This window comes from Terrapene carolina, unplaced genomic scaffold, assembly GCF_002925995.2.
Source record: "Terrapene carolina triunguis isolate 2854851 unplaced genomic scaffold, T_m_triunguis-2.0 Scaffold194, whole genome shotgun sequence".
In the NCBI taxonomy this organism is placed as follows: Eukaryota; Metazoa; Chordata; order Testudines; family Emydidae; genus Terrapene; species Terrapene triunguis.
In genome coordinates this window covers 1,170,421-1,189,149 of record NW_020664545.1, presented here as the reverse complement: position 1 = coordinate 1,189,149, position 18,729 = coordinate 1,170,421, and the positions used below count along the sequence as shown (strand labels likewise).

The 18,729-nt window shown below is 53.5% G+C and overlaps 1 protein-coding gene across 2 annotated transcripts in view; it reads right to left on the bottom strand.

Moving 5' to 3' along the window:
* Positions 1–18,729, bottom strand: part of PIK3R2 (phosphoinositide-3-kinase regulatory subunit 2) — a 37,230-nt gene that overhangs the window by 18,211 nt on the left and 290 nt on the right. For both annotated transcript variants that reach the window (XM_026654886.2, XM_026654885.2), the window contains exon 2: positions 1,173–1,916. In XM_026654886.2, coding sequence (XP_026510671.1) covers positions 1,173–1,512 — 340 coding nt within the window. In that variant the 5' untranslated portion in view covers positions 1,513–1,916. The remainder of the gene's footprint in view (positions 1–1,172; positions 1,917–18,729) is intronic.

The window sequence follows — 18,729 nt, the reverse complement described above, 5'->3', positions numbered from 1 at the left end:
TCTAGTCCTACCTCCAGTGGACAGGGAGAACAACTGATCCCCTCCCTGTTAGAGCACAGGGGGAAACTTACCAAGGCCCCCCCGAGTTTTCTGTTCTCTACACTGGACATGCCCCAGGTTTTTACCCCTTCCTCATAGGTCAGGTTTCCTAAACCTTTTTTCATTTTTCCCATTTTCCTCCAGACTCTCTCCAATTTGTCCACATCCTTCCCAACGTGCGGTGCCCAGAACTGGATGCCGTGCTCAGCTGGGGGCTTGTCAGTGCCGAGCAGAGATGAACAGAAAAACATCCTTCCCTGCTCTTGGCTAGACACAGAGCAGCATGGTCAGGACACACAGCCCTGCACGCCAGGGCATGTGCAACGTACCCACGCCCCAAGCGTGCCATCACAGTCCTAGAGTGCGGGCTCCTCTCACACAGACACAGCACTGCACGGGGCACATGACATGCTGCCGAGGGGCTCCGGGGGCTGGCTGGCTGCACTGCACTTTGTGGCTGACCAAGTTCAAACCCAGCTGAAAACCATGGGGGCAATGGACAACGACTGGCTGGGCAGCACACTCGGGACAGCCTGGCCAGAGAGGCTATTTAGCACCTGCACAAACTTGAGCCAGGGTGCACATGACGGCGCCTGCGGCTGGCACGGGATGCAGGCGCAGCAGCACTGGGATGGAGGGCGCTTCACCCGGACGGAAATCCATCCCAGGACTTGCATCTGACACAGCCCCCCTTGGATGCCTGCATCCCTCCGCCTTCTGGGATGAGAAGCCATGGGGTGAGGGAAAGGGCTCACATGATGCCCCCCCAGCCTGTGCTGTGAGAGTGAAAACCCAGCTGAGCAACAGTGGCAGGCGGGGGCCCAGCCTGCACCTCCCCAGACCTGGGGATTTGATCACCAATGAATCTGCACTATCAGCACCTCCCGCACAAGCGGATTAACCTTCAGCAGCCCTGGAAGGCACAGCCTCAGTTTGCGAAGCGGGGCGGGGAAGGGGGTTGAGCACATGAGGACCTACAGCTGGGACTGGAACCCAGGAGTCCTGACCCCCTGCCTGCTGCTCTCAACCCCACTGGAGAGGAGGAGCCTTCGCAGGCCAGGAGGAGGCAGAGAAGCTGTTACTTCCTTATAGCTTCACCTTAGTGAGACCCTGCAGTGCAGGGCAGGGCTTACCTTGCTCCAGCGCCTCCTGCATGCGGGAGGTGCTGGCCCCAGGAGTCGCTGGCAGGGGTCTCTGCACCCTGGGTCTGTGGGAAGGGAGGGAGATCTTCACGGGCCCAATGTACTCCACATAGGTGCCAGGGAAATCCCCTTTCTGCTTGGTGCGCTCATTGACGCCCGGGATCCACCCGATCTGGTTGGGCGTCTGCTCGTCTCCATCCTTGAAGCCCAGGGCCTGTAGGGCCCCTTTGCTCACCACCAGGATGTCCCCGGGGAGCAGGTCGATGTCCTCGTTGCGCTCTTTGCAGTACTGGTAGAGCGCACGGTACTGAAAGCCCTCGGTGCTGCCCATCTTCTCTGCTGCACAGGGTGGCTGAAGCCGGGCTGCTTGGGACGTCGGGCGCAGGCTCAGGCGCTGCTCTAGCCCTGCACCATTCTTTGTGCGTTTACCATCTTTGCATGAGCCAGGACGAGCGAAGCCTGGTGAGGACGGCCTCGCGCACGCTCAAGCTCCCGCACGCTGAAGTGCAGCCCCTTTTTCTTAACTTGAAGCCACGATTCAACCAAATTATGGAGCAGAGGGAGAATGCGACGAACATAATCCAGCACTCGTGACTGGGCATGCAGCAAAGAAAGGGGGCAGCTCAGGGCTCCGCAGTCCTAGGAGGGGGCAGGTGTCTCAGGGTCCGCAGGGCGAGGGGACGGTGTGTTTCCAGCAAAGCATGGCGTGTGCTGCCGCTTCTCTCTTCCCAGAGCCTGGAAAGGGGAAGAAAGAGGGTCTGTTTCTTCATGGACAAATGTCCAGTGCACGGCCCTTCCTGACACAACGCCAACATCCAAAGGGCTGCCTCCCGCCATGCTAATCACTTCAGTAAAACAAACTCCACCCACTAGGCAATCAAGTCAGTCCCTTATTGACACCTGGATCCCAAGCACAGGAACATCAGAGCATGGGACTGACTTGATCCATAAACTGCAAAAGCATGAGAGAAACCCCAGCTCACTGCAAGATCACCCTGCTGCCTGGACTTACAACACCCAAGGTAACTGCAAGATAAAGAGATCACAGAGCGTTGTTTGCATGTCTGCAGTTTGCCCTCTTTGACAGCACTTTGCGGAAAGTAATTCGTTGTTTTCCTGTTTGCAGGGTCTTGTACACAGCAACATTTACAAACAGATAAAGGAGCCCTCCAAGCCACCCGGAGCAGAACCTGACACCAATTTCCTTTTTGTGTTACACTGAATAAGTTTCACAAATGTCTGTTTTCCTGCACGCTAAGAAATCTCTGGAGATCACCACCACGAAGGCCTGTGGCCTACACAGAAAAGTTCCATCGGCACAGCGTCAGCAAACCTAACCCCCAGTGTAGCCGGGGCTGTGACAACAGAAACATTCTTCCATCGACCACCTGGAGAGGTGGATCACCACCAGTGATGGAAAAACCCCTTTTGTCACTGTTGCGTCTCTACGCTAGGGTGCTACACCAGCCCAGAGCGTAGACATGGCCGAAGTCTCTGCACCTGGAGTCTACAGGCTCATCGGATGCCTTGCAGCTGCCACACAGAAGAGGTTCAAAGATTAGGTTGAAGCAAAATCGCTTCTGCTGCTGGATGCCTAGTGCAGGCAAGTGCCTGCGACATGGTGCTGGGGGAGGGATTTTTCTTGGACAGAGGGAGGTGAGAGGGGGAGGGAGTTAGGAAGAAATGAATCGTTAACGCCCTCGACTCTACTCGAATTTTAGAGCCACCAGTTGCCTTTAAGTGATTCAAAAATACAAAGAGCAGGAAAACGTGGGGCCTGCCTGACCCAGAAAGCAGCCAAAAGGAACAAACTTTTAACAGCATTTTAATTTGGAGAGGAGGATGTCAATAATTTGAGTCCAATGAAAAACTATGGCATGGCCCCCACACACATACAGTGCTATGAAGTGCCCAAGCTTCCCGTTTGGCTCAGCTTAGCTCGGGGTAAGATGCAGCATTTCTGCACGGCACGCAGCTGAATCAAAAACTACAGTGGCACTAGAATGTCGGCAGCTACCGAGAGCAGTTCAAACCGGAATTCCTCGAGTCCTCAACGTCTTTGGGAAGTCCGGATGCCATTCCTATTAGCTACTCAAGCTGCTTTTGAGAGGTCCATGCCAGAAGCCATCTGACAATAGCTTCATCTTCCTCTTGCAGCCGCCCCCAGCAGCGGGTCGGCTTATCTGCATGCACACAACCTGGGCAGGGAGGTAAAGTGACAGTGCTGTATAACTGGGGGGTGGGGGTGTTAGGATGGCCACTCTATTGAGCTAAGTTAACAGGAAAGAGCGAACAGGAAAGCAACACGACCGATCTAGATAAGCAGCCCTCAGCACCCAACTGAAAGACAATGGGGAAGCCGTTAGCATCAAGGACCAGGCCGGTTTTGCCAAAGCTGGAAGCCTGGCGCACAGAAGAACCCTAAAGGGTTAAAAGCCCCTCTCAGGCAAGGAAGGGGGGCCTGCTTAGAGCCAGGCAACAGCTCCATGTCCAGTCTGGTGGCTTCAAAATGCCTTGGTTCTAGCGAAGGGCCGCTGTGCTTGGTCAGCATATGAACCACTGGCACTGCTCCTGGCGGGTCTCAGCCAGCGATCATGGGGGACTGCAGCCCAGGGCCTGGGGGAGCCTGGCAGAATCGTGGGGTCCCACCACAAAGGGGGTGTGCTCCAGCTGGGAGGGGGCAGAGGAGCAGCTACCCAGTACGTGGGACAATACATTTCCTGGCACAAGCTAAATGGAGCTAACCAGCTTCAAAGAGGCGCCCGTGGGTCCATGCTGGGGCTTGCACCCATTAACTAAACTGGCTTTAAGCGATGGATAGTAAGGTGTTAGAACAAAGCCTCCAGGACCCACATGCTCTCAGGATGCAAAGGGGACGCAGGAGCAGCGTGGACCCAGCCACCTGCAGCCTGTTGGCGTATGTCAGCCGCAAAGGTTTGCCCTGGATACCATACAGATATGCTGTGGCAGGGCTCATGGGCTGCAACCAGCAGCGTCCGCACAGCTGGGGCACATTTGGCCCTTTAATCGCCATGCGCCACAAGGTAGCTTTGGCCCCCAGCTGCTGTCCTGGGGAAGGGCCTCGCGCCCACGTAGGGCTGGTGAGGTTTCTACCTTTTGAAGTAGCTAACCTGGAGAGGGAGGACTCCTATCAGGGCCCATCCCTCCCTCCTGGTAGTGCAGGCTCCCTCCATTCCTAGGGGCCGTCTTGAGCAGTGACAGGGCTCCCTGCCTCCCCACGGGACATGACCTGGCACAGCTCCCATGCAGGACTCGGTGTCCATTCTAAACTCCCCATTGATTGTCATCACATTTGTGCCGCTGCAGTGCCCAGAGGGCGCAGCCAGGTGAGGCCGCAGTGTGCCGGGCACTCAGCAAACACAGGGACAATAACTGCCCCACACAGCTCACACACCGCCCCGAACAGCACCTTCCCCTCAGCGGTGTTCACACGCTTCTGGTTTCTGTTCCCTTTGCTGTTGTTCTTAGTTAGCTCCTCCAGTCCCCAACCATCTGCACGGAGTCCAGTTCCTGGCAGATTTCACTGGCCCTCCGACCCCGGTTCCGCCAAGTTCTCTTTGCAGACAGGAGACACGCAGACGCTTGGAGGCCGGCCACGGAGGGTGTGCAGAATGGCTATGGTGCTGGCCCAGGACGTTCCGGGCAGGAACCATCTCTTATACATGCACCTCCACACCCCATTCTCCCTTCGCACAGTGCCCAGCACAACAGAGCCTGAACCTCTAGGTGCTGCTGTACTACAGGAGCAGTGGAGACTGCGCGAGGTGCACTCGGATGGCACATGGACATCCCCGTCTCCATGGAGTCAGGCTGACAGCATTCGGAGCAGCACTTCTGAAGGTCACAGGAACCAGCCCGTTCTACAGCAAGCATCTGATTAGCCCCCAGCACCAACCCAGCTAGCAAAAGCCAGGGCTATTTTTAGGACTAAACAAATGCTGCTGAGATGGAGGCACTAGGAGGCTCCTTCCCATAATTAGAAATTCACAGATTTTTTTAAATTTGCCCTGCGAGGAAGCCATGTGTTTTTGCAGAGCTGCTACTGACCGAGAGAGATGGGTCTGTTTGGGGCTGGCCATTGCCCCCCAGGTGGGCCAGGTTAGTACAAAGGGACCCGCAACGAAAGACATGGTAACATCAAAGGGTCTGTCAGTTATCAAGCTCCTGGTGAAAGCAGAAAGCTCATTCTGGACCCACCAGAGTCCTGCTCAGGGTCAGGATTTCGATCCCAGGAGCTGGTCAGACTGATGGGCCCCAGTCCCACGTCCACCCCTTACCATTTCCCCTTCAGGGTTCTGTGCTCACTCACATGGGACTTGTCCAGACACCAGCTGCCTCCAGCTTCCCTGTCATAACTATAAAGGGAAGGGTAACAGCCCTCCTGTGTACAATACTATAAAATCCCTCCTGGCCAGAGACACCAAAATCCTTTTACCTGTAAAGGGTTAAGAAGCTTAGGTAACCTGGCTGACACCTGACCCAAAGGACCAATAAGGGGACAAGATACTTTCAAATCTTGGTTGGGGGGGGGGGAAGGCTTTTGTTCGTGCTCTTTGTTTGGGGGGTTGTTCGCTCTTGGGACTGAGAGGGACCAGACATCAATCCAGGGTCTCCACATCTTTCTGAACAAGTCTCTCATATTTCAAACTTGTAAGTAACAGCCAGGCAAGGCGTGTTAGGTTTATCTTTGTTTTCTCAACTTGTAAATGTTCCTTTTGCTAGAGGGTTTACCTCTGTTTGCTGTGACTTTGAACCTAAGGCTAGAGGGGGTTCCTCTGAGCTCTTTGAATTTGATTACCCTGTAAAGTTATTTTCCATCCTGATTTTACAGAGATGATTTTTACCTTTCTTTAATTAAAAGCCTTCTTTTTAAGAACGTGATTGATGTTTCCTTGCTTTAAGATCCAAGGGGATTGGATCTGGACTCACCAGGAATTGGTGGGGGGAAAGGGAAGGGGGAGAATGATTAATTCCTCCTTGTTTTAAGATCCAAGGGGATTGGATCTGGACTCACCAGGAATTGGTGGGGGAAAGGAGGGGGGATGGTTAAATTCTCCTTGTTTTAAGATCCAAGGGGTTTTGGATCAGTGTTCACCAGGAAATTGGTGAAGAAGTCTCTCAAGGCTACCCAGGGAAGGGAGTTAGCACTTGGGAGTGGTGGCAGCAAAACCAGATCTAAGCTGGTAGAGAAGCTTAGAAGTTTTCATGCAGGTCCCCACATCTGTACCCTAAAGTTCAGAGTGGGGAAGGAACCTTGACATTCCCCAAGTCAACTCAGCCTCTGAGCCCAACAGGGTATCTCACTCACCATCCTGCAGCCGCAAGGGCACCCCGGGTATCTGGCATCACTAGGGCAGGGGGTGTTTACAGACACCTTTTTCCAAGCACCACACCCCACTTTCCCTTTGCTCTCAAAAGCAGTGAACTCCACTCCAGCCCCAGAACGGCATCCGCCCTCTGCCCAAATCCAAGCGCTCTCCTGACACAGACGGGGCGGCTTTGGGAACCCCGGGAGAAAGAATTACAAACCACTCCATTACTCACACCCACAGGCTCCATGTCGGCACACGGACAAGAGAGCTCTGTGTTACGTTCACCAGGACCCAGGAAATCTCAAACCCTGAACAACATTCCTCTGGACTCTGGTGCAAGCCCCACTGAGAGCTGCCGGTGCTTTTGTTCTAACCCCGAGGGAATGGGCTTGAAGCCTTGGAGCACCCCTCTGCATGTGTGCGGTTCACAGACGGGGAGTTAACACAGCAGCTCCCAGACGGGGACAGCTAGACAGAGGTTAAACAGCTTCCACAGGCCCAAGAACAAGTTAGCAGCAGAATCTCCACAGCCCGAATCTCTTGCAGAACGTCACAGAACCTCTGTTCTCCCACGTGCATGATATTACCTGGAGCGCTCCACCATCACGTGCCGGTGAGGGAGCTCCAGGAGCCATCCCGCAGGCTGGGCATGCAGCTCAGAGACCCCATTTCTACCTTCTCTATGGCCCTCCCCACTTTGCAGCGTCAGACCTGTGGGGGCCACCAGGTTATGAACCAGACAGGGACCTGACCCACAAGGAGACACGGTGGGTAGGAAACAGCAAGGTGACGGGCCACGAAAGAGACTGCAAATGAGGTGAGGGGGGAGAATGTCTGTAACCATGAGTTCACGTGTCTGGCAGCGATCTGCACCCTCCTCGTGCTAAGCAAAGGGAAGGCTCCTCTCAGCCAGGAGCTGGGTACCTGCGGGTTCTGTTAGACTCAAAACCTGAACCAGGCTGACAAACTGCCACCCTCCGCAGCGATAACCACCCTGCATCACACCACGTGCAGCTGGGGGGAGGAGACTGCCCCCGTCAAAGCTTCCAACTCTCCCCCACGTGGGAACCTGGGTGAATTCTTACGTAGCTGGTGCAGAGCTGAGGGTCCGGGACCCTCGAGTCCTCTCGTTCCCTCCCTTAATGTCTGGCCCCGAGGCCCTCTCCCAGTCTGCATGGCACAGTCCAGGATTTCACACCCCCAAAGCTCTGCCTTAGTCGGATGCCCCTCAAGGGGCCCATGATGTTCCATGCAAACCCCAGCCATGCCATCGCCCAGGGGCAGGTCCTAGAAGGAGCCAGTTCTTCCCTAGCTGTTGCGTTCTGTGACTGCAGGCTCAAGGTTCACCAACAGCCAAAAGTCATGCAAAAGACACACTCTGCATCTATAGCTGGCCTCACCGGCCAGCAGCAACCACGTCTGTCCCAGGAACCCAAACGAGGTTTCCACCACAGCCCACATCCAGCCTCATCCTAAGAGCAGCTAGGCCGGGCTAATGCCAGAACGGCAAGTCCTTCCTCTGGGATCGTCAGTTCCACCCAAGGGATGCTGCTGGCACCTCCCATTTCTCTCCCCACTGTGACCCCTCACCTGGCAACCTGGTAAACCCCCGAGACACGGAGCCATGGGGCGGCAACCACAGCCCCCCCAAGACATGGGGCTACAGGGCAATTCACCACACACCGTTCCATTACAAAGGAGCGGTCCTTTTCCAAACGAGGGGGCCTTCCGATTGGGTGAGGCTGGCCCTCTAAGCCAATCAAACCACAGATTGTCACAGGACCGACACCTCTCGCTCCAGAGAGGCACTCTGGGTTTGCCCTCCTGGGTAGAATTCCCATCACTGGCTCTTTGGCATGGGCGTAGTGGTAAGACAGTGTGCCCCTGCAGCGGCTGGCTCTCCTAAGCCCCTAATGAGACCTCTCCTAAGGTCTCCTCAGCTCTGGCCTCACGGGCCACATGTTATACCCCACCTCTATGGGCATGTCCTGAGCGCAAAATGGTGGGGAAGCCCTCGCTGCCGTCAGCCTGGGCGCTGGTGGTGACGGAGCCACGCAGACTGGCCTAACTGCAAGGCTCCCCTGATTTGTTTGGATCTGGGCTCCAAGTCCTGCCAGAGCTTTGGCTCCAAACCTGCAACCTGGGAGATGGTGCATGCAGGTGGTGTGGGAGGGGACAACCCACTGCATGGAGGCAGCACTTCCTTTGGGTGCCAGATTAACACCCCGGCCGCCGGCACACCATGAAGCAGGCCATTTCCAGGGCTGCATTTTAAGCACAAGAGGCCAGACCAGTGCAATAGCCCAGCCGCCCTGTGACACACCAGTGTGTTTCCACCCTTGGCAGAAGGGGAAGAGCAGCTCCCCGGGGCACCGGGGCAGGCAGAGGGAGAGCCCTTGTGAGTCCCCGGGGTGCAGGGTACGGAGCGGCACAGCAGCATTTCAGTGGAGGATGCGGTGAACTTTTCCCTCCACCTCTCAAAGTGCCTGCAGTCCCTATTCCCCTCTGGCCAGGGGTGGCTATCACACACACAGAGGAGTTAAACAGCACGCAGAATATCTGCCAGCTGCTGGATTCAAGGCCTCTGCACAGCAAAGCCTGCAGTAATCCTGTAACTTTGGCTGCCCCCGTGAAACAGAGTGAATAGACTGCTTCCCTGCACAGGCACTGGGACCACAGCCGCTTTGTGAAGTGAGCAGCAGGTCGTAATCTGCACTGACTGACCGTGAGCTCTGTGGGCAGGACCATCCCGTACTATGTGTCTGAACAGCACCTGGCCCAACGAGGCCCCTACAGTGCTACTGCGATACAAGTGCAACTTGAATACACCAGAGTGAAATCCTCCTCTGAGCCGCGCGAGGCGCTGGGAGGGTGGAAAGCCGCTGTCCCCACCTGAGTCCCAGTAGGGCAGCATCTGAGCACCTCACAATCTTCAAGGTATTTATCAGTGTCGTTATCCCCAGGGCTCAAGAGGCTTAGTCAAACAGGGTGTCTGGGGAAGAGCAGGAGCTGGAACCTTGGTCTCCCATGTCCTAGGGCATGAGCCCTAACCACGGCACCCTCCTTCCTCTCCGATTGAGCGGGCTACAGCATTCAAACAGTTACAAATTGCCCCACTTTGCAAGAAATCCAAAGCTAGAAAGAGTAGGATGGGACCTGCTTTACAGCGCAACTGAGAACTGCAAAAGCTCTGCCCTGTTTTGGATCCCAGAAGAACACGTTGACTGTGAGCAAGCCGCTGGTCTGGTGGAAGGAAAGGCAGATCTCAAACCACAGTGCTGCAGCCCAGGCGAGGGCACAGCGAGTTCACGCTGTCCTGGCACGGCAGCCGCCGAGCAGAACTCGCAACAGAGCCCTCACTTCCAGAGCTCAGTCAGCTCCAGCCAGGAAAATATTACTTCATACTCCACAACATAAAGGAGGAGAGGATTAAATTCAGCTTTCTGCCCCTCTGAACTCTGCCTGATAGGGTGGGACACAGCCCAGGGACTCAGCAAAGCGGTGGCAAGTGCCCCAGCAACAGGGGTCTGAGCAGCGCGGTGCAGCCGCTGCATGCCAGGAAGGGCGCAAGCTGCCAAGGAATGTGCCAGTTTCTCCTCTGCCATGGAGGGCAAGTCCCAGCAGAGAACCCTGGAGCAGAATGGAGAACAGGCGCACTGGGGTTAGCGCCTGTCTTGCTAAGGGGGAACAAAGCACCTACCACATCTCCAGGAATCCCAGCACAAAGCTTTAGACACAACAAAGCACCTTGCATTCTTGTGGCCTCTACGCTCAAGTCAGGACGAGATGGGGTGGGGGAGGGATAAAGGTGCTCGTTTGGTTTTCGAAGGGGACCCAAGGAGGCAAACACCACCAGTGGTGCAAGGAGTCTCTCCGGACACAGGATCCCACAGCTCCATGAGGGTAAGGTGTGGGGGTGCCATTAACCAGATGGCTTACTCTGACATCTTCCCTTCAGCCTGGGTGTCTGCTCTTCCACAGTGGCGCTCTATCTAGGTGCCCCCCCCACACACACACTCGGAGAGAGACCACGTTCTACACTGCCTCCCCTCCACAGAGCCTCCGACAATAATGCATTTGCTCAAATGCACAAGAGTAAAGCTCCACTGAATTCAGACATGGGCTAAAGCAACCCCCTTACCTGCCTGCTCTCTTGGCTCAGCCAACCCAGCCGTTTGTGCAGGTGGGGCCAGGTAAAACAAGCCTACATCTCCGGTGTCTGCGCCTGTCTTCTGCAGGGGAAACAGTTGTTCTACATCCCGCCACAAATCCAGGCAAGCAGCTTAACTGTGCGAGCAGCGGCAACCACAGATCAGGAAACCTTGGCGCCCAATGGAAAGCAAATGACAGAATTTGTGCTGCGGATGGGGCTTATGCGCCAAATCCCATAAATAGATATATGGAGGGAACCAGCAGCTCCAACGCTTGGGAGCGAAGTGCCAGAGCAGGGCAGTCAGCCAGGGATAGGGGCCAGACACACGCCTGTCCCAGGGGCATACCCTCAGCACGGAGGTGCTTTACTATTGTGTAAAGATAGTGACTGTTTTCCCTGGGGGATTTGGGGTTAGCTCAGCCCCCCAAAAACCCATAGTCCCTACAATCCCCCACTGACTTGGAGGTGGGAGCCCGTTCTGAACACATGCACTGACTGTCTCCATCACCACCAGGCTTCTCCTGGGGCACACACGGCCAGCCGGGAACACGAGTAGCCACTCCGTGCCACAGCACAAGGGCCCCAAAGGGGAGGCCCTGCAAAAATTGCACAGTTTTGGGGTTTGTTTGTTTTTTTAATTCCTGGCAATGTCCTGGGTGAATATTTGCATTTCAAGAGACATGCATGGCCAGCGAGCCCCCACCGCACTGCTGTGACTGTCCCATAGCAGAGAGGCTGACCTGGGCATCCCTGCTTCTGCTGGGGAGGCTAGTGGGGTGATCCCATCCTGGAGGGGGCAGGCCAGGAAAGGGGCCGGACTCGCTCCACACTGAGCTCCAGCTCAGACTGCCACTGCTGCTTCCTGTCCAGCCTGAGGGGTGGGGCTGACACCACAGTGATGAGGAGCCCGGCCACCACAGGCCGAAGAAGGCCAGCGGAGACACCGCAGCAACTGAGACCAGGATCCTTTGCGTGGAGAGGGTCTATCACATCCTGCAACTCTGACCACCAGGCCAGGGTCTCCTCACGCCCCAATCCCCTCACCTCCAGAATGGCCAGTCCCAAACCCCCAACAGCTGATGGAGCAACTCCACTTGATCATTACCTGTTCGGTTCACTCCCTCTGGGGCACCTGGCATTGGCCACTGTCGGCAGACAGGATCCTGGGCTGGACGGACCTTTGGTCTAACCCAGTGTGGCCTTTCTGTTCTCCTGGCCACTGTACAGAGTATGGGCTCCCAGATCCAGGTACCAAAGCTCAACACCTGTCACTCCCCCTCTTCACCAAGCCAGCCTACACACCCCAGTCAGGAGCAGGCAGGCAGTCTCCAGCTCCCCAGGGCCCAAACTCCCCACCCAAACCCCAAGCGGAGGGGAGGGGGGACTATAACAACACTAGATAAAAAAAAAATCCAAATGTGTTTGTTTTATTTAAATCAGTTTTTTTATTTAAACATTGTTCTTTTTAAAAATAAATCTGTTTAATGTTAAATTTGAAACGATGAAAACCTACGTTAAGGCCTAAACTTCCTGTAATCTCCTAAAACCTTTTAAACAAAAAACAATACTGCGTCAATGAGCCCTATCTCCAGCTCTAAGGAGTTAAAGGGTGCTGCTGCTCTTTTAATTACAGAATTGTGGGAAAACATCTAGCTGTTCAGGTCAGCTGAAGCTAGGTATTGTAAATGTCACAATCAGAACTGGAAGGGACCTCAAGAGGTCATCTAGTCCAGTCCCCTGCACTCAAGGCAGGACTAAGTATTATCTAGACCATCTCCGACAGGCGTTTGTCCAATCTGCTCTTAAAAATCCCCAATGATGGAGATTCCACAACCTCCCTAGGCCATTTATTCCCATGCTTAACCACCCTGACAGGAAGTTTTTCCTAATGTCCAGCCTAAACTGCCCTTGCTGCAATTTAAGCCCATTGCTTCTTGTCCTGTCCTCAGAGGTTAAGAAAAACAATTTTTCTCCCTCCTCTTTGTAACAACCTTTTATGTGCTTGAAAACTGTTAATCATGTCCCCTCTCCTCTTCTCCAGACTAAACAAACCCAATTTTTTCAATCTTCCCTCACAGGTCATGTTTTCCAGACCTTTAATCATTTTTGTTGCTCTTCTCTGGGCTTTCTCCAATTTGTCCACATCCTTCCTAAAATGTGGCGCCCAGAACTGGACACAATACTCCCGGTGAGACCTAATCAGCGCAGAGTAGAGCGGAAGAATTACTTCTCGTATCTTGCTTACAATACTCCTGCTAATACATCCCAGAATTATGTTTGCTTTTTTTTGCAACAGTGTTACACTGTTGACTCATATTTAGCTTGCGATCCACTATGATCCCTAGATCGCTCTACCCCAGTACTCCTTCCTAGACAGTCATTTCCCATTTTGTATGTGTGCAACTGATTGTTCCTTCTTAAGTGGAGTACTTTGCATTTGTCCTTATTGAATTTCATCCTATTTACTTCAGACCATTTCTCCAGTTTGTCCAGATCATTTTGAATTTTAATCCTATCCTCCAAAGCACTTGCAACCCATCCCAGCTTGGTATCACCCACAAACTTTATAAGCGTACTTTCTATTCCATTATCTAAATCATTGATGAAGATATTGAACAAAACCGGACCCAGAACAATGTCACGTGCTGCAGTATGTATCTGTATTATTTTTGGTCGCTACAATGGCATGAGAGCTGGTATTTACATCTTCCCGTTGGGAGCACTTCCAGTTTGTTGTGTGTAAAAGCTTTTGCACCTCAATTCCTTTGGGAGTCAGCTTAGCTAGCAAGTGCCCTGAGAGCATTGTCTTCAGCTGGACTAGTCCCTTCAAAGCTGGGAAACCAACTGGGAGCTGAAGCAGCGGAGAGCTTGTTTCCCCCTTGATTCCAGTCGAGGACTGAAAACTAAGTGGGAGAGGAGCTCTATTCATTCTAAACATTTAACGGTCATGGGGCCACGTTTTCAAAGGTCTTTAGGCACCAAAATTCCACCAGGCACCTAAGCAGACTCACTCCCATCGCTCTCGGGACAGGGACCATCTTTTCGTTGTGTCCGTACAGCGCCTAGAACCAGAGCCCTGATGGGGGCCTCCAGGTGCTACTGCAACACAAACAATAACTGCCTTAACGACAACATGCCGAACAGCCCAGCGCTCCCTTCCCCACTTCTGCACCGGGCGCTGGCTCAGTACTGACTCACAAGAGCACTCACAGACACCACCACTTCTGGGTTTCCCTTGGAGGTCTCCCATCCAAGTTCCACCCAGGCATAACCCTGCGTAGCTTGAGACTGGATGAGATCACAGCATGAGGGTGAGGTTCCAGGGAAGCCTCACTGGAAGCGCCCGTTTATAGGAGAGTTTGAGCAAGACGTGACATGACAGCAGACAAGGCGAGAACTCACAGCGCGAGGGAGGGATTGACCTGAGTGGAAGTGAGAAGTGTTTACCTTGGGAGTATCTGCACAGTCAGGAGGAAGCTGGAATACACTCAATTACTGGCTCTCACCACAGACAAGAAGTGGGAACTGAAAGGCGAACCTTGTTTGAGGCTTTCCAGTTTCTTGGCAGGTGACAGTCATGACCCTCCCAGGCATGCTGGGGGCCTCCTTGGTCCCCCGTGACATGAAATACACCCAGGCCCAGGATTACTGGCTTTCACAGCGAGTACTCCTTGCCAGGAACCACAAGCGCCTCTTCCTCTGGATGCCTTTGTTGTGTGTGGGCTGCAGTCCCGTCCCGCTGGCTGCTTTCACATAATCTCTCACCGGAGAGTATCTTCGCTGCAAAAAGTGGTGTGCGCTTCGCTTGGGTTAAACTAGCAGTGAAGACCCAGCAATTCGGCTTTTAACTCACATTAGCTGCTCGAATGAAAGCCTGTAGGGGAGCTGGGGTTGAACTCAAGCTACTAACCCGAGCTAGGAACACACCTTTCATTTGCAAGGATGACATACTCATAGCCCAAGTTTTCTGAACCTGGCTGCCTCCTCCTGCCAAGAACATGGACACAAAGGACCCCACCAGCATCCTATCCATGACCGTTACTCTGTGTGCATGCTAAGGGGAGGCTACTTTCTGCTTGACCTCTGCAATGTTAATGAGTAAATGTTTGCTTTGTTACTGAAGCCGTGGAGGTGAAGGGGTATCTGAAATGTTTGGAAGGGAATAAAAAAAAAGTGCCCCATGCTAGAACTGTCCCATTGCTCAGTTATCCCTTAATGTGGATCCCTGAGTAGCCAGAGTAAATCGCCCCCATTTTAGAAGCATCTTCTTTGCATGTTTGTTTTCCTGGAAGACCTAATTTCAGAAGTAAAACGCTAACTGTATTTTGGACATGTCACTCGTCACTTACAATTCCAAAGCCAATAAGAAAATCTTTCAAAAGGTTTTAGCCACGCTTTCAGCCGAGGCATTTGCTGGGAATAATGTTATTTGTTCCCTGAAATATCTGGAATTATGCACAAGTTACGGAGTTGAGGGAGCTACAGTCTAAATCAGAGTTCACTTTTCCCTTCCCAGCTTATCTCCCATTACTCAAGTCACATCAGCTTCAGGCTTCACTCCAGATTCTCTCTCAGGAACTAAGGGAGCCTCCAATATGATAAATATTTTCCACTGGAAACATGCATCAATTCCTCAACTGAGGCAGCCAGGTCCATTCTTCACTGGATTCCATTTGATTTGTGGCTTCTCTCCCAACCCAGAGTTTTTGGTCCAACAAGAGTTGGCTGAGGGAGGATGGATTTTTTCCCATTCTAAGAGCAAAATTGATGAATGTTGTTCTAAGTTCAAAATAAGGGGTTTGGAGTAATTACCCTTAGAAATGTCCAAGATGCAAGTATCTTAAGAAATGAGAGCTGGGGACACAGTAACGGCTACTTTGAGTTCCATAGCAGGATCTGAGAGCAAGTCCAACAGGTCAGAGTACAAATAGATAATCGCGGAAGAAACCAAACTATCACCTGACCTTTCCCACATCCTGGAGATATTAGTGACTGCAGCATGTGCTAACACACCACTTTACCCTCCCATGTTAAACTTAGCGAGAGGGAGGTGTCACAGAGTCCCCGGGCGATGCTCTGGAACTGCTCCCCACAAAGCCAGTCAGGACTTTGGGGAGCCTCCTCTCCCTTGGAACAGACTGTCTTCAGGGCAAGAAATTTACACGGCTTCACCTTCCTGGGTCTCTCCTTGGAGCATTCAGCCTCTGCATCTCCATGTGCTTCCTGCAGCGAGTCCGCCCAGGCCGGGTCCTGGGGAAGCCAGAGGGTCCTGCACACACCCCCACTCCACTTCGCAGCCAGACGTGACTCTTAGCCAGCCAGTAAAACAGAGGTTTATTAGATGACAGGAACACAGTCTAAAACAGAGCTTGTAGGTACAGAGAACCGGACCCCTCAGCCGGGTCCGTTCTGGGGCCCAGCGAGGCAGACACCCACATCTGCATTCACTCCCAGTCCCCAGCCAGCTCCGAACTGAAACCCCCTCCAGCCCCTCCTTTCTGGCCTTTGTCTCTTTCCCAGGCCAGGAGGTCACCTGATCTCTTTGTTCACCTTTAGCTATCCCCTTGCAGGGGGGAAGGGCCCTGGCCATTTGTTGCTAGGAGACAAATTGTCAGCCATTTATGCACACTGGAGACTTAAGAAATGCATAGGGGAAACTGAGGCACCCACACAGTATTCAGAGAAAACATTAAGAACAGTCCCACTTCATCACAGGGGGAAGAGCAGAAAAGAAATTATTTAGGCTGTATTTATTCAGCTGTCTTTGTTCTCTGCTCTTGCAGCAAGAATCACAGAGTGAAATCACTGGTGGTTCTGAGAACTGATCTAAAAATAAAAGAAATAATACTGTATATATTAACGGGGGAGCAGAGGAGGCCGCTATTCCACTCCTGTCACTAGAAAGGCTGTTTAGCATCCAAAGGAGACAGTGTCAGCATTAAAGGTAAGCAAGCAGACATATCATTTCAGGGTACTCACACCTCCTCACTTTTGGGGAGCTCATTTTGGGGCAGTGATTGAAGGGCCTCAGCTAGCCAAATCCCACGCATCTCCACAAGATTTTATTTCCCACCTCAGTGTCAAACATCAGTCTTGGGAGTCAGTGGACACAAAAGAAAGTTCCTCCCAAAGAGAATGAGAGCGTCCCTGCAATCTGATAAATGAAACTGCAAAATATACTGTAAACAGGTCAGAATCACTGCAGGTCTGCCCCCGTCTTGGGACTTCAGAGTGTTACATGGGGAATACAACTGCTTGGGTTTTGAGTAAGAGAAATCGCTACATTTCTCATCCCTTTGGATCAGTCTTCCAGCTGCAACGAGTCTAAGACATGCTCATCAGTAGCCGTCCGTATCAAAGCATTAATTCCTTCCACCAACTTCCTGGGTTCAGCTTTCATTTTACAAAATCATTTCAAGTCGGTCCCAGTACTTCTGGGTAGCACACACAAAATGGCCCAGCTGCTAACACAAACAGATGGGGAGAGAGGCGCCCCTCTCCCAGCCCGGCCGTTATTCCCATTTTTAAAAAAATGTTAAACTTTCCAAACAGACGTGACCGAGAAACCAAGCCAGGCAGTCATTAATACACAGGAGGCCAGGCTACAGCTGACAAGCCAAAGAAAGAGAGGCTTTCTGCCTGGAGACCCCCCAGAATGAGTGAATTCCTATCATCAGGCTCCAGGAGTCTGCCATCTGCAAAGAGGCTGCCCACAATCCCCATTTATGGGCGGCCTGACACAAAGGGTTAAAGCCAGCCTCTAAAATGGCAACAAGAATCAGAAAGAGCTGCAAGCATCAATCTCCATGTAGTCTGCATGGAGAGGCCATTTAGCTCAGCTAGGATCCCCCCACAACTAGGCCTCTACAGGCAAATGTCACTGCCCGCTCCACCAACTCGCTCTCTAGAGCCACAATGGGCCATGCCAAGTCTCCACCACACTCATTTGCTTGTCTGTTGGATCCCCATAGTCTGTTTGATGCATTGGACCCTAAGCCCCGGCAGGGTTTCTCTCTTTTCAAATCTGCACAGAGCCCAGCCAGGGCCTTTGGCACCACTCACAACACCAACAAACACACACCTCTCCTGGGCAGCGCTCCAAGTTCACTTTACAGCCATTTCAAATCCACTCCATGCTAAGAGCCTGCCTGTCCCCAGCCAGAGCCTGGAACAAGCTTCAGAAACCCCCTCCACATACACTGCCTCTCAGGGTCAGGTTCCTGACGGCCAGGCTCAGCCAAGACACACTCCATGGTTTCTGAGGAAGTCAAAAGCCAGGCAGATGGAGTCAACATGAGTTTGGGGTTTTACATCCAAGATCCCCCTGTAACCACCCCAGCCTACCCTGCACCCACAGCCAACAGACAGCACCGGGGAAGGTCCTGCAGCCCCCTCCCCAGGCACACTGAGAATGGCCCCAGGAGGGAAGAGCATTATCACCCAGGACACTGGGGGCACTTGCACTCCTCTGGGGTGGCTGCAACGCATCCAGCACCCCCATGCATCAGGAGCCCAACGCAGACAGCAGTCCCTTTATACCATCCTCCCCCTTCACCCACTCCATGAGATGGGCTGGCATAATGCATGCACTCTCTCCCTGAAGTGTAGGGGTGCAACGCACCCAGCCGTACCCACCTCACCCTAGGGTGGGGGATACAATGGACACAGCCTCTCCCCCCACAGTCCCTCCCCGAGATGGGAGGTTGCAATGCACACCCCCCCCCCCAGCTCACCTTTCCCCACCTCCCTGGGGCGTGCAGTGCACACAGCCCCCCAGCTCACTTCCCCAGGGCGGGGGTTACAGTGCAGCCCCCCAGCTCACTTCCCCAGGGCGGGGGGGTACAGTGCTCACAGCCCCCCCCCCCCTCCCCCCCTCCCCAGGGCGGGGGGGGGGGGGTACAGTGCACACACACACACACACACCCCAGCTCACTTCCCCAGGGCGGGGGGGTACAGTGCACACACACACACACACACAGCTCACTTCTCCAGGGCGAGGGGTACAGTGCAGCCCCCCCAGCTCACTTCCCCAGGGCGGGGGGGGTACAGTGCACACAGACCC